At 40.6% G+C, this 14,178-nt stretch overlaps 1 protein-coding gene across 1 annotated transcript in view; it reads right to left on the reverse strand.

The window, feature by feature from the left end:
- Positions 1–14,178, reverse strand: part of NYAP2 (neuronal tyrosine-phosphorylated phosphoinositide-3-kinase adaptor 2) — a 200,477-nt gene that overhangs the window by 113,120 nt on the left and 73,179 nt on the right. The window contains exon 2 of the mRNA XM_037139116.2: positions 126–427. Within this exon, the coding sequence (XP_036995011.2) occupies positions 126–427 (302 nt within the window). The remainder of the gene's footprint in view (positions 1–125; positions 428–14,178) is intronic.

Here is a 14,178-nt window from a genome sequence, read left to right on the forward strand (position 1 = left end):
TTAAATCCTGCATCTGTGAAACCTCAGAAAGATGGAGGACTCTGTGAGCCCGGGAGGACTGCAGATGCTCATTAGTAACGTGAGGCCTGAAATCTTCTGGGGCACGTGGGTCTGGGGCGGTTTACCTTCCGTGCGCTCGGCGGCTTTGCCACCCTTGCTGGCAGCTGTGCTGTTGACCGTCTCCGACGACGTGCTCAGCTTGGTGCTGGGGTCCCGCTTGGGCTTGGGGGGTGGTTGTTTCCGGATGGCACAGCTGCGGTCATCATCTGTGCCCCCAACCGAGTGCAGGGACTGTGACCTCACGGAAAAGCCACTGGAGCAAGGATGGGGAAGTCGGTCCTGAGGAGCGGGCATCGTCATGAATCCCATGCGGAAATGTTTGCCCACGTAACTTGCTTCGTGGCCTCGCCCTCCTTCTCCATCTATGCTGTAAGAGAAAGCAGAGCGCAATCCATGGAGAGAAACCGAGCCAGGGCATGCAAGGTCAGGGCTGCAGCCACTTTTATCAGAGGTGCTAGTTCGAATTTAGGCTCCACACCAATGCCCTGACATGCCCATTAGCAACAAAACGGGCCACACTTTTGCATTAAACATGACAGCACAACAAACGTAACTTTATTGCGATCAGAAATCCTAACACACTTCCTGGTACCCTGGTATTCAGATACTCTCAAAGTTGTATTCCAAAGAAAAAAGTACAAAGCACATTTCATCTTGGATTGTTTTTCTTTACTTTGAGGTAAATCGTGTCAGTGGCTTAAAAGTAAACAAGAATTCATGACAAGGTGTTGTAGACTACCTTTGGGCACATGATTGAGGTCAAGTGGGCAGCCCTTGAGACTCGTCTTCATTTCAACAGAATCACCCCGACTTTACCTGGCTAATACAGTGGGAAAGATGAAACAAACGTCCACGCTGGGAGTTTCTGTTACCAAGCACAAGGAAGGGAGAGAGGAGGGGAGAGGAAGGAAGAGTAGGGAAGGGGAAGGAAGGAAGGGAGAGAGGGAGGGAAGGAGGGAGGGAGGGAGGGAGGGAGGGAGGGAGGGAGGGAGGGAGGGAAGGAGGGAGGAAAATACTTGTTTGCATCACTGATGGACTTGTCAACCTCCTGTAGTTCTCCAGGAACCTCGGTTACACTACACCTTCAGTCCCACTACAAGCTAGCATCACAGGATAACAATGACATCATCTAATAAAGAGGTGTTGTTAAAATACCATATGATCCTAGGGCCATTCTAAACATCTAATAAATAATCAGAATATACAAAGTTTCCAAATGTAAGGTCCTTAAGTTTTATATAGAAAAGTTTGAACAAAAATGTAAAAACACAAATCTCTCAGTTTGAATCGTATGGGAAATGGCTCTTGGGCCCTCCTCTACACCAGTAAGTAATGGTGACTCTTTTATAAAGTGAAAAGAACATGAATATTAATATGAATTTTTAAGAGATTTTTCTAGCATTTTCCTCACATATTCACTTGTCATTAGAGGAAACAAAAAACATTATTACAAATATTTGATTTCTTAGACATGTATATGAATGGTAAAAAATATCTTTGAGTGTATGAATTTGGAATCCCGTTGAATCTACCTTTCTAGAAGTTTATTTAGAGCTTTTGAAACCTTGATTTTAGTTGACTCTGCCTTTAAAACTTAAGAAATGCCAAGTAATGTTTTGCATTTCTCTTTATCTGTCTTTCATATCATTGTTGCACTTGTCACGAATCTATCAAAACTACTGTTTGGTAAAAACAGTAATGAGAAATGAGGTTGCCCCTCCTCCCCTGAGGACTTTTCACAGTGAGGTGACCATGGTGGGCTCAGCCAACAGGGTTCAACGAGAACATGAGACTCTGTTTCAGGCATGTAATTCTGATGACAACTTGCCACTCAGTCAAAAATCGTTTTTATTCTTATCTCATTTTTTCAGAATGTCTTGAGTTGATATTCAGATTCTAGGTGCACCATCTTTGTAAAACAGAGTGGACGTGGCTGGGAGCTCGGCACACTAATTGAAGCCGTGGCTGTCCCGAAGCGTGAACTCAATCAAAGGACCCCTCAGTGGAGGCTGTCACACCATGCTGGTAAGCATCTTAAGTCGGTGTGGTGTTTTCACACATGTTACTTTCTGTGCTTTCAAGAACATCCATCAGAAAATAACTAGAAGCTCGCTCAAATGAAATGGTTTGCAAAAGCTCATTGAGAATTTCAGACAGAAGAGAGGCGGTGGAGGTGGGCAGTGGGCATGGTGGAATGGGAGGGTCCGTCTGCTTCGTGATGATGGTGGCCTTGATCTTTCTCACAGAGGGTGAGATATTTGATTTCATAGAACTTTGACTTTCATCGTTTTACTTCCTCATGCCCTTTTCTTATTTTCATTGCCATATCACTGAGCAAAAGGTGCTAGGTATTTTAAGGATTTATTGAGATGGTTATCTCAGTCCCTGTAACACAGATGCATGTGGACATTCATGCATGTTACTAATGCACACAGGCGTTTGGGAGACAGTTAAGAGGAGTAACTGCTTCAGTGATTTCTCCTATTTGCTGACCCAAATAGGAACTGTACCTTTCCCCAAATAGATAATTAGTTCTGCTGCTTCATTTCAAAATTACTTTTTTTTTCAGCATAGAACACTTTCATCAACTCTCTGTGTTTTAGTTCATATATGTACATGTACATGCAGAGACACAAACACTAACACTTCTTGCAAAGAGTAACTCAGTGTATGCGTCAAACAATAGCAGTTCTCATGTGCAAGTTTAATTGGACCAAACCGTGAATGCAGGATGAAGAAAGGTGGATAAGATAAGTTGGATACAAAGGCCATTGTCCATGTCAAAGCTAAGGGTAAGCAATAAAGGTTATGGTACATTAGTTTCAAGAGGCCATTAAAGATAATCAGTTTAAAGCAAATTGAATAATGCAGAATATACCATACAATTAGTTCCTGAATTTACTATAGAAATAGATGGAGGTTCTAAAATAATATGCAGATTCCTGGACCTATGTAAGGACAGCTGTTGAATCATATCAGTTCAGTCAGAGTCTGTACAGGTGTAGCCAATGGGTTTGTATTTTTAAAAACTATATCCAGATGTTTCTTTTGTAGCCAGTCCAGATACCCCCCAGAAACATTAAGAGTGATAGTAAGATCCACTGACGAGCGGACATGTGTTAGTTGGAAACAGCCAGGAGACACAATTATCCAAAAGTGGGACACAGGAGACTTGTCAGAGACCTGGTGAAATATCATAGGTAAGAAGAAAAATAAAAATCAATAAATGAAAGGTAGAGTGTATTAGATCTTGCTAGGTTACACTGCAGTAACAAACAATTGCCCATTCTTCCTGATTCACAACAACAAAGGCTGATTCCGTTTGTCCCAGTTGGATTGCTGTGTACCAGCTGCAGCTATGCTCTCCCTGTCTTTATTCTAGGATCTAACTCCCATGGGGTATGTTCCCAGGGCAGAGGGAGAAAAGCTTTTGCTCAGAGGAGGCATTTAACTTTTCACTCATGTTTCATTGGCTAAAACCAGTCTTACAGCCAGTCTTGATGTGAATGGGGTGGGGAAGTGTTCTCCAACAGCAAAGCACTGCCGGTTACATGAGAATACATGGGGATGCATAATCTTCTCCCAGGGAGAGGACCACGGACCAGTAGAGCAGTTGTGATGTACGCTGCTGAGATGTCCCTCCACATGAGAACCTGCCATGAGGAATGACATTAGCTGACCATCAATGATGCATTGGGGGGCTGTGTACTTCTTGCCACCACAATTCTGAGCTTTACAGGGTTTGAGGTCCTTGTCTGCAAGTGGAGCACACTCTTTCTAGAAGGCCCAGTGTGGGTCCCACTGAAGAACAAGCTCTAGCTGGCTCCTGAGTGATTGGAGCCTCCTTCACACAGTGGTCAGCGGGTGACAAAATGAGTCTCCCCTGCGGAAGAGATCATGGTCCCCCATCAGCAGGAGGAGACAGGTCACATGGTGGGGGAGAGAGAAACATGTGTGGGGCCCCTCTCGATACTCTCTTACCCAACTGTGATTTTGAAACGTCACGTGCAGTAACTTTGGCCTGAGACACTTTCCATGATGAGGGGTTCCAACCTGTCATGGAAGAGGGATTAGTCTCACCACCCAGTAAGCCACTGAAACCAGGAGAGCTGTTAGCTGAGGGTGAGAGTGAGTATCAGCCAGAGCCCCCCTATAAATTGCAGTGATGAGAGCTGAAGGTCACCACACTAACCACCCCCTTATAAAGTTCCCCTCAGGAAGAGTCTCTTGAAAACTATAAAAAACATGCCCCCAGGCCTACAAGAGAGAAGCATCTGCTGAACTTGAGACAAATTGTGGTGACCCATCAAGCACTAGTAGCTGGCTCAGCTCTCTGTTAGGAGAGAAACTTCTCTAAGAACAGAAGTTCTCTGGCAGCCACCGGCTACAGTCTTCAAATCTGGGGCAACACTTTAGACAAGGCACTCTGTTCCTGGAAAGCTTCAAGCCAATAGCTGAGCATGTTGTGGTATGGGACCTGGCTGCTTTCGCCCAGTGTGGGAGTCCTGCGTGGGGCAACTCTGCATCTGAGTTCCACTCCTGGGCTGGCCGAGATGTGCCCATGGCTACGCTGTGGTCTGGTCAAGGGCTCTTCCTATCCAATCATTTTCCCATCTCCTCTCCCTTCATAGCTGTCAAGCCTGAATCTTGGTCTGAGGCTTGAGCTGCCTCTTCCTACTTCCTCCCTATCCCAGACATCCTCCTCAATAAATCTCTCCTGGTTTTAACCCCATCCAGCTTGGTGCCTGCTTTCTACAGGGCGCGACCTGACATACTTCGGAACAATCATACAACTTATGACACTCAGAAATCAAAGAAGAGGGAAGTGAAAGCTTAAAAGCAAACTTAAGACCACAGAAATAAGAAATGCATGTGAAAATAGGACATTCTCTGGCTTCAGACTGGGCATTTAAATGGTGGTTGGTGAGGGAGGAACCAGCTCCCCGGTAGGGACACTTGGCTTGAAATGAAGTTTATGGGGGCTGAAGAAAGCAGTCTTTTTGCAATAAGATTCTAACACTCAAGATAGATTAAGCCTGACACATCTCATGTTATAAAAATAAAAATAAGTTTCATAATCCTGAATTTAAACAAGTATACTTTTTCTCACACTGTGTAGGCAATATTGCAAGTTCTAATTGTGTTGGTTAGTTTTTCCCTTATAAAACACACACACAAATAATGAATTGCTTAAGTCAAGGAAGGTTGTTTATCCAGAGGTAACTGATAAAATATTGGTAAACTTCTCACCCAAACAACTTACTGCCTAATGGACAGACCTGGGTGACTGTGTCTGCAATCACTGAGCTCTGGGCTGCACCCCGTTTCCTCATTAAGTAGATACACAACATTAGCTACTGGCCCCTAAGACCATTTCCTTACCTGTTAACCTAGAACTGGCCTGGTGGAATTCCCATCCAGTTTACCTGAGTAACTGTATATGAAGCACTTAACACAGAGTCTGATACATAATACACAGTCAGTCATTTTAACTTTCAAATTCCTGCTTTTAAATCTTGACCTCCTGAATCTCATTCATGGAATTGTCATTTGCATTATGAGGCCGTGTCTCTCCAGTGTGGTATGTGGTACCATGTAACCTCAAAAAAATGCACACAGAGTCAAAAAAAACCCTACACTTAACTCAAACTACCAAGATTATCTAGGCTACTATAGTTTTCGTGCTCTTAACTTTCTTCAACATTTGCTTCAGTTTTTCAAAGCACCTTTTGATCGGGACTGACAAGGACAGCTGCAAAACAAGGATCTCAAAACTGCTTTGACGCTGCTATTCAGCAGAAGCTGTTATTTGTCTGGCTGTCATCTTGAAAATCTATCAGCATTAATGTTGTGTGTATCTTGCTAAGAACCATTTCCTTTCAGAGATCAAAACACAGCCTCTGAGAAGGGTGAGCCGCCAAGGTGAGATGTCACCTCTGAAAGTGACAGGGTTGCACTTTTGAAGCAGACATGCCAATTTTCATGGTAGAGTCTTCCTGGAGAACCACTGGAGAAAAATAGAAGCCCAGTGCATGTGTACCTCCTTCTTCCAGCATGGCTAGGAGGGCGGAATACTCCCTAAAGGGCTACCTAGGAGTTTGTTAGCTTGAATGCTTTCTTTTTCTGGGACAATTCTGTGAAGCTGAGTACAAAAATCCATCTGTGATACTAATGTGTAATTCAGTCTATTTCTACTTGCACAAACTCCTGAGCCCCCTGGAATTTTTCATGTGGATTTTTCAAGGAAAAGTACTTATCTGGCATCAGTGAAGGGGCACATTTAACTGCCAAGTAAATGGGGGAAAATCTGAAAGGAATATGGAGGCTTTAGCTGTAAAGGAGACAATGAGATCCGCGTGTGGGCAAGCGGATGGCTCCATCCACTAACCATTCAAATATTTCATGTTAGGTGGTTTACTCTAAACGAATGAAAGGAAATCAATAGTTAGAATTTATCATTCAAATTATGACTTTAAAAGTTTATACTTGATGTTGCCTCCTCCTTGCCTTCTCTTCGGACACAAGAGTCTAAAAGCCAGTAACCCTGCTTTGCCCAGGGTGTCCCCTCCCGGCCACCTTCTCTAGAACTTGCCCCTTTTCTCCTTCAACATCAGCCACTTCCAAGTATCATTTTCAGCCAAAACTGGAAATGCTCTTGAAAAGTTGTGCAGAGTACGAGCCAAGAGATTAATGTATTACACCTTTTCCTGTTTTGACAGGCAATATGCTTGAACCCAAAGTCAGACTTTCAGGAGGGTCATAATTGGTTATATCTGCAACAGTTTTTGGCAGATGGAACTCATCATGTAATTCATCATATTCACACTCATCCCAGCCCCTTGGGGCCTTTGTGAGTACAAATGATTGTTTGTCCATTCACCTTGACCTTTTTGAAGGCAGGTCTCCTGTCTTCCTGCTCACCAAAGTAGTCACTAGCACATTCTACATGCTCAGACATATTTATTTTATGAAGAAAAAAAGGAAAAGTCCACTTTGGAGATAGTCAGATAGAGGACTCAGCTGCAGAATTCCTGGACATTAGTCACTTGTGCTTCTTAAAAATTCATTCTCCCTGTTCCTGGTAATGGAAATCCTTCCTGTGTGGAAAAATCCTTCTCAGTGTTACTCAGACCCAGCCAATCAACCACTAGATCCCTCCGGCCACCACGACTACTGTAGGGACTGGCAAATGCCTTGGGTTGGTCCAACCACAGTATGCACCACGATCCACCTCATTCTTTTTGCCACCAGGAAGGGACACTACGGGGACCAGGTCTGTGGCACTGTAGGAGACATGGATGTAGATATTATGCCTGCAGCTAGCACAATCTAGGACCTCTCAGTTATGTCAACTTCTAAATCCCATTTTGTTGAAGCCAAATGTAGGTAGATTTTCTGATGCTTGCTTTGGAAAAAGTCTTGAAGAAACCAATATAATGCAGCAGTTACTAAGTAAGTATTTTGGCTAATTTATGTCAAAATGTGCACTTGAGGCCAGGTAAGGACTAGGAATGGCACAGAGCAGGAAGTGAACGCATCATACTAATTATGGCTCAAAAATATGTTTCCTGTTTAACAGTAGAAATTAAAACAACTAACTGCTTTGTATGCTTGCCCCATATATATAATTTTAATCATGCAATATACTTCCATGTGGAAACTTGGCTCCAGCAAAATTAAACCGTGTTCATATTTTCTTCCAAATCGTTCACTCACCATTACCCTTAATAGCTTCCCTGAGCCCCAGTTGCCCATTCAAAGCCATGATATGTGGATGTTTTTGCCTTAGGCCCAAACGTTTATTTTCATCACTTCATATCCTCAGTGATATCTATTTTCTACTTTTGTGCTCCTCATATCTTAAGACTCCTAGATTTCTTTTCAGACATGAATTTCCTGTGTCTGGCAGTTTGTTGATGTTTCTGGTATCTTAAGGTCAAGTGCTAAAAATGTAAGCTTTATACACCTTTTTATAAACTGCTGTGATAAACTATTATTGAAAAAGTAAAGAAAGCAAAACAATACCATAACTTTCCCAAAGATAGGAAACCCACATTCCACAAGCTCCACATGTCATACTTAAAACTGATACTCTTAAGCATCCAAAATGTTATTTCTCCTTGCTAGGATATTTCATCTCTGCCCCAAATGGGGTACATCAGAAATAATCTGAGATTTGTAATCAACCATTCACTAGCTATCTAATTTTAGGTAAAAGGCCCATAATTTCTGAGCCTCAACTACTTTTATAATGGGGGACATACTTCTCAGGTACTTATAAGAAATTAAAATAAGTTCAAAAAGTTCAAAAGCACCTGGAAAAGTGGCTGGGAAAAGTAAAAGCTATTCACGTGTTCATTTACCTCCCCTACCTTCCCAATGTACCAGAAAACTGTCAATTTTCATCTTTCTGTTCTCTGCCATGAAAGAGGTGTTTCAATGTTTCCACCCTAATACTCTAACAATATCAATGAATTTTGTTGATTTCTGTAAGGTGGCTTTGACTGTAATTATCAGGTAATGTAATTCCAAATTCAAGTTGGCAGGGCAGAGGGAGATCTTGCTGAAAAGTGAAGGGAAAGGAACAAAAATAAATAATTTCTTTTTTCTGTCATAACTATTAATTGGGTATTGTCTAGAATTAGGCAAAATTGATTGCATATATTTTATGGTTATTTCTGTCCCAATCTCATGATAATTCAAGATTTTCATGAACAGTAGGGCTCAAGGTAATCATGGCTGGGGAGTTGCGCTTGAAAAACAAATATGCCATTGTTTATTGCAGAGTACTTACTTATCACCCAGAGTTTGAGGTGGATGTTGCTGTCCATCAATTTGATGCTTAGTCATAACAATCAAATGAGGATGTTAGATTGAGGAGTTGAGAGATATTTCTTTAACCTTTAACAAAAGTCCTTTTATTCACTTCTAAGATTCTAAAGAGGCAGGATGGAAATATAATGCTTATTAAGCTCAGAACAAATTTTATGGAACGTTTTTAAGAGACTTATTTTTACTTGAAGCATGACAAGTGTTTTTTAAGATTAACATATGTTATTATGTATGGCACTTGGGAATCTAAAATTAAAACATTCTTATTTCTGTACATAAATACGACTTCTCTACCCCTTGGAGTGTCATGGCTTAAAGAAGAGAGGATATATGAAAAATTCAAATCAAATCATAATATTCAGTTTCAACTTAGAATATAGTTGACAGAAGTTAACATCGTGGGAGATGTTTTCCAAAAATTCAACCAAAGAAGGGGAGGTTCTGGAAAATATATTTTATTTGTGTCCTTAAAACTGACATAAGCTTTGAATATGTTTTGAGAACATGCCAAGTTTTTAGAAATGAGTTTGGTTAACCATATGTGGTTCCTTTTCTCAACCTAGAAGTAGGAACTAGAAATTCAGAACATTAACATACAATGGCCTTGAACTTCCTCAACAGAAGGGGCTACCTTAACTCCAATTTAAAGTATAACTGGTTTCCCTTTCAAAATGTATAATGTTTATGGCGGAAGAAACAACTCTCTGTGCTGAGTCATTTAATTCATTTACTATTTATTCACAAATATCTGAGTGCTACCCTTTGCCCATTAGTGACCAAAGCAGTGTGGTCCATGTCATCGGGATCACAGGCTACTCGACCAGCATGACATCAGTACCATGTGGTCAGATGTTCACCCAGAGGAAGTGTCGGGCAGCTTCAGTGAGGCCCTAACCAGACTGAAAGTTGGGAAGTCCCTAGGGAGGAAGTGGAGTTTCCATCTGATACAGAACATGAGTAAGACTTAATCAGATAAAGGAGAGAAGGGAGAAGAGCACTTGTGTGCTGACAGTTGAGATCTAGAAAAGCTGAGAATCTACAGAGATATTTGCACAGAACTTGATGGGAGCTCATTTGCCTCGGTTTTACAATGGATGGAACGTTTGGCTCCAAGTGACCACCCAATACGTACATATTAATCCAATAAACATAAAAATATATGATTGGAAATAGTTCAGAAACAACTCCCATGTTTCTTAAGCACCAGATGAATGTGATATTTAAAAACACTGTGCTCCATTTCCCCTTTTTTTTCAGCTGCCATTTCCTTAATTCCCATCCTTGTTGTGTTAGTAATTTGAATGCAGGGATCAACTTAATCCCGTCCTCTCCATCTCCACTGGCCTGCTTTGGTTTAGGTGCTTATCAGGCATTAACTAAATTAATGCAATTGCCTCTTAGCTGATCTGTTCCTACAGTGCTGCCAGATTTATCCTTGTAAATGCAGATTCACTCATGTCTAAGTGAAGACACTTTGCTAGCTCTTCCAGTTCTTCACACCAAAAACCCAAACTTTTATGTGACACTTGAGTTTGTTGAGGGTTTGAGTTCTATACCAAGTCTCAACCGCAGCATGTTTCTTCCCGACTTTGACATTGCCCCGATACAGCATGCTCCCCTTAGCCATGTTCCAGATCTAAAACAGAGCTCAATACTGACCCTATGCCATGAGTGGTAATGAGTCTTGAGGACACGGAAAGGATAAATCATGACCTCAGCCAGTAGTCATACTGCTCTCTCCACTGGAACTAAATCATTCTTTTGACTAAAATGTCTTTTGGGACTTAATTCAGATGTGGTTCTTTTGAGAAAGACTTCCATGGTCAGCAAGGGTTTCTCGAGGCTGAACCCAGTGCCAGAATTCTGGGCTGCTGGAAGATTCTATGCCTCACCCACCATGTTAGACCACCTCCTTTAGGGCATAATACAATGGCCACCTGTGAATTGACAAGTCAGGTCCCAGCAATATGTTGCAGTTTAAAAAGTCATGGGGGTGAATGAAAAAATACACTTAAGAAAGGTCAGAAAACTCTAGCCTTTTATAGCATCATTGTAAAAATGAGCTGTCAGTTGATTAAAATACTGGGCGGTCTCATCTTCTGTATCAAAACATAAATTATTCAATGGCTTTCCAAATAACATTTTAAAGTTATCTGGAGGCAAGTTAAGGTTACCCTTCTTAAAAGTTAAGATAATACCACATTTACAAAGAGAGCAAGCCCCATAATACCTGTTTCAAAGCTTTAAGACACCTATCCTAGTAAGTCTAAGTTCTTCAGCAGAGCACCTTAAGGTCTTTTTCACTGAGAATACTGTTGCCCTCCAAGGAGAGGTCCCTTTGTCTTTATCTCCTCTCCAGCTTTGAATTTTTACACACCTTTACCTACACAATCTTTCACAGGTCTTCTGACTGAGTCTTTTCTGCCAGGATTTTTTGACACACATTTATTGTTCCTCTTGATCATCTATTGGTTTATTCATAGCAGCAATCAGAAACACTACAAAACATTGCAAGCTCCCTTTTCTTTACAAACACTTTCCCTCAAACAGTTGTGAGTTCCTGCCCCATCTTTCTCTTTCTTTCTCTCTTTCTTCCTTCCACTCTCCCAGTCTTCCTGCTTCCCTCTTATTCTTCCTTCTTTCCTTTCTTCATTTCTCTCATTCACTTATTAAATCACTCATTCATCTTTAATTCACAAATACTTACTGAGTGCCTCTTTCGAGGTCAAAACATTGTTAGCTGCTTGAAATCAACCTTTAAACAAGGCATCAGATTCTCAAAAGTCTTGTCTTTTTGTGGTAAGTCCACAAGTCACATCCTCTCCTTATCTGTTGTGCTCTGATTTCTACCACCAAAGAGTCGACTGAAATGTTTTCTTTTTTAAGTCACTTTTTCTTGCTAATTTTATAATGTAAGATGCTTGTTTGCTTCTCTCTCTGGGTTCTTCTTGGTCTCTTTAGAGCTGTTTTCTCTCATCTAGACCACAGCTTCTTTCCGAAATGTCCCAATTCCCTCACCTTCCCTGATATTACCCTCTTCCACCCCTTGTCTTTCTGACTGTTCCTACTTGGTATCTTCACTGAGTTATCTTCTTGCCCTTCATGCCGCAGTGTAGACCAAGGTGCTGTCTTCATTATTCTCTTTTCTCTGTACTTGTCCTAGACAAATATCAGATTTTAAGACTTCAAGACTATCTCTTATTTATATGATTTCTCAAGCTAACATTCAACTGTTTCTGCATTCTGAGACATGTATTTGCCCTCTCAACAAAATTCTGGATATTTCCAAATGGATATTCCTTTGACACTGAAGGTCAGTATGTTTCAAAACAAGCCCAGCATCATCTCCCTGCTCCTTCTAATGAAACTTTGTCTTCAGTAGCATCTCCACTACCTCAGCCATAGAGACCAAGGCTTCCAAGCAATTTTGACACGTATATTCCTTCTACGTGCACATATTCAACCAGTCAGCAAATCCTCCCTATTCTCCCTGGATCTCACACCAGTCTATTTTCCAAACCATACACAAAGCTTCTATTAACTTTTTTGTCTTGGCTACTAAGTGATACCTTACTTAGATTCTCTATCTCAATTTTTCCCTTGCACTAATCATTAACGTGAAAAAAAAAACAGTCCCAAAAAGGAAATAGGGTTACTTCATTTTTCTTTTTTTAGAATCTTCAGGATTACCCCAAAATAGAGTCCACTTCCTCTGTCAGACAACTGAGGCTTTGCATGATGTGACCAACCTCGTTTCCAGTCTTGTCATATTAACCACTCATAATTCTGTCCCACTGGGTCAGACTTCCTCTTCAAAATAGGCCTCCGTACAAAAAAAAAAATTCAAGTTCAGCAGAGCCTAAATTGAATGACACTTCCCCCTTGAATCTTTCATCAATACAGCCTATATTTTTTCACTTGAATTTCTTTTGTATTAATTTTTCCGTTCTGCCTCATATTATAACTATTATGTGCAAACATAAGATTTAGAGTTTTCGAGGGATAGGTATTAAATTTTGTACATTTCTTTATTTCCAGTGCATCTGTTATATTTCTTTGAGCATGAAAAGTAACATATAAGTGTTTAGGAATTCAAATGAAGTTCAGATATTAATTAAAAGGGATATCTAGTTAATTATTCTAATAATTAACTAATTATTAGATTAACTATTCTAATAGTTAATAATTCTAAATATTACTTCCAGGTTTATATTCAATTAAAGGGTTACAAGTGTTTGGAAAATTTTACTTCACTAAAATAAATCTGACAGATGAAATTTTTTTGAAATAGAAGTTTGGTTTGGAAGGAAGTGAAGAAATAAAGTAAAATATAGAGAATAAGTACATATGTCATCCAGAAATCCCCAATGTCTACAGAGAACTGAGTTTAAGATCCACAATTAAATAGTCAAGCCCCTTTTTTTTCCAGGAAGCACCTGAAAAGTGGAAAAAATTTATAGTCTGCGCATCTCCATAAAAAGACACTATAAATCTTATACACACACACACACACACACACACTCTGCACCCACACTTTTTATCCACCCTACTTAGGAGATTCGGTTTCTACCTCTGCTCCTAAATCATGTGACCACGAGAGAATTCATTTCCAAACAGATTCATTTATGTGTCAAACGGAGCAGTAATACGTAATCCAGTGGTCCCTAAGGATATTTGTGGGTTAAATTAAGAGGGTAAAACAAGGTTGTCTCCATGAAGCGTTTTTTTTTTTTTTCTGTTTAGCAACAAAACAAAAACATTCATAAATTTTTCTATTGAGCACACTACCTTGGCAAACTGGGATAGCTGAGAACTGCACTTCTTGGCATCTTTAAAATCTATTTTTAAAAGAACAATAAAAAGAATGCCCACAATTCTCAAAACCAACCTCCATCCCTCATCCACACAATCAGAGTGACATGTAAATGGGAATCACTAGAGATACTACTTACGAACCAAGTACTCATTCATAGATGCATTAGTTACTCTAAATGGAATGGCCAATGTGCCGTCTTTACACGCAACAGGTTGCACATCAGCTTAATGCACCCAAATGTAATAACATGATAGATTGAATTATAGATGCCATTGACTGCCTACTCAGAGGCCAGAAGCCTGGCTCCCTGATTTTCTAGGATGACTTTCCTGGAACAACTCACTTTCCCTGATTGGTTTCCTTCAGACAAAATAATTGAATCTAATGCTCTGTGTCAATGCAAGCACTTGGATTATTTGTTTTATGGCTTCATGGTGGAGCCCTTAGGGGTTTCAGAGTCTGTTGTTAAA

Source organism: Artibeus jamaicensis, unplaced genomic scaffold (genome assembly GCF_021234435.1).
Source record: "Artibeus jamaicensis isolate MK-2021 breed Jamaican fruit bat unplaced genomic scaffold, CSHL_Jam_final contig_1015, whole genome shotgun sequence".
Lineage (NCBI taxonomy): Eukaryota > Metazoa > Chordata > Mammalia > Chiroptera > Phyllostomidae > Artibeus > Artibeus jamaicensis.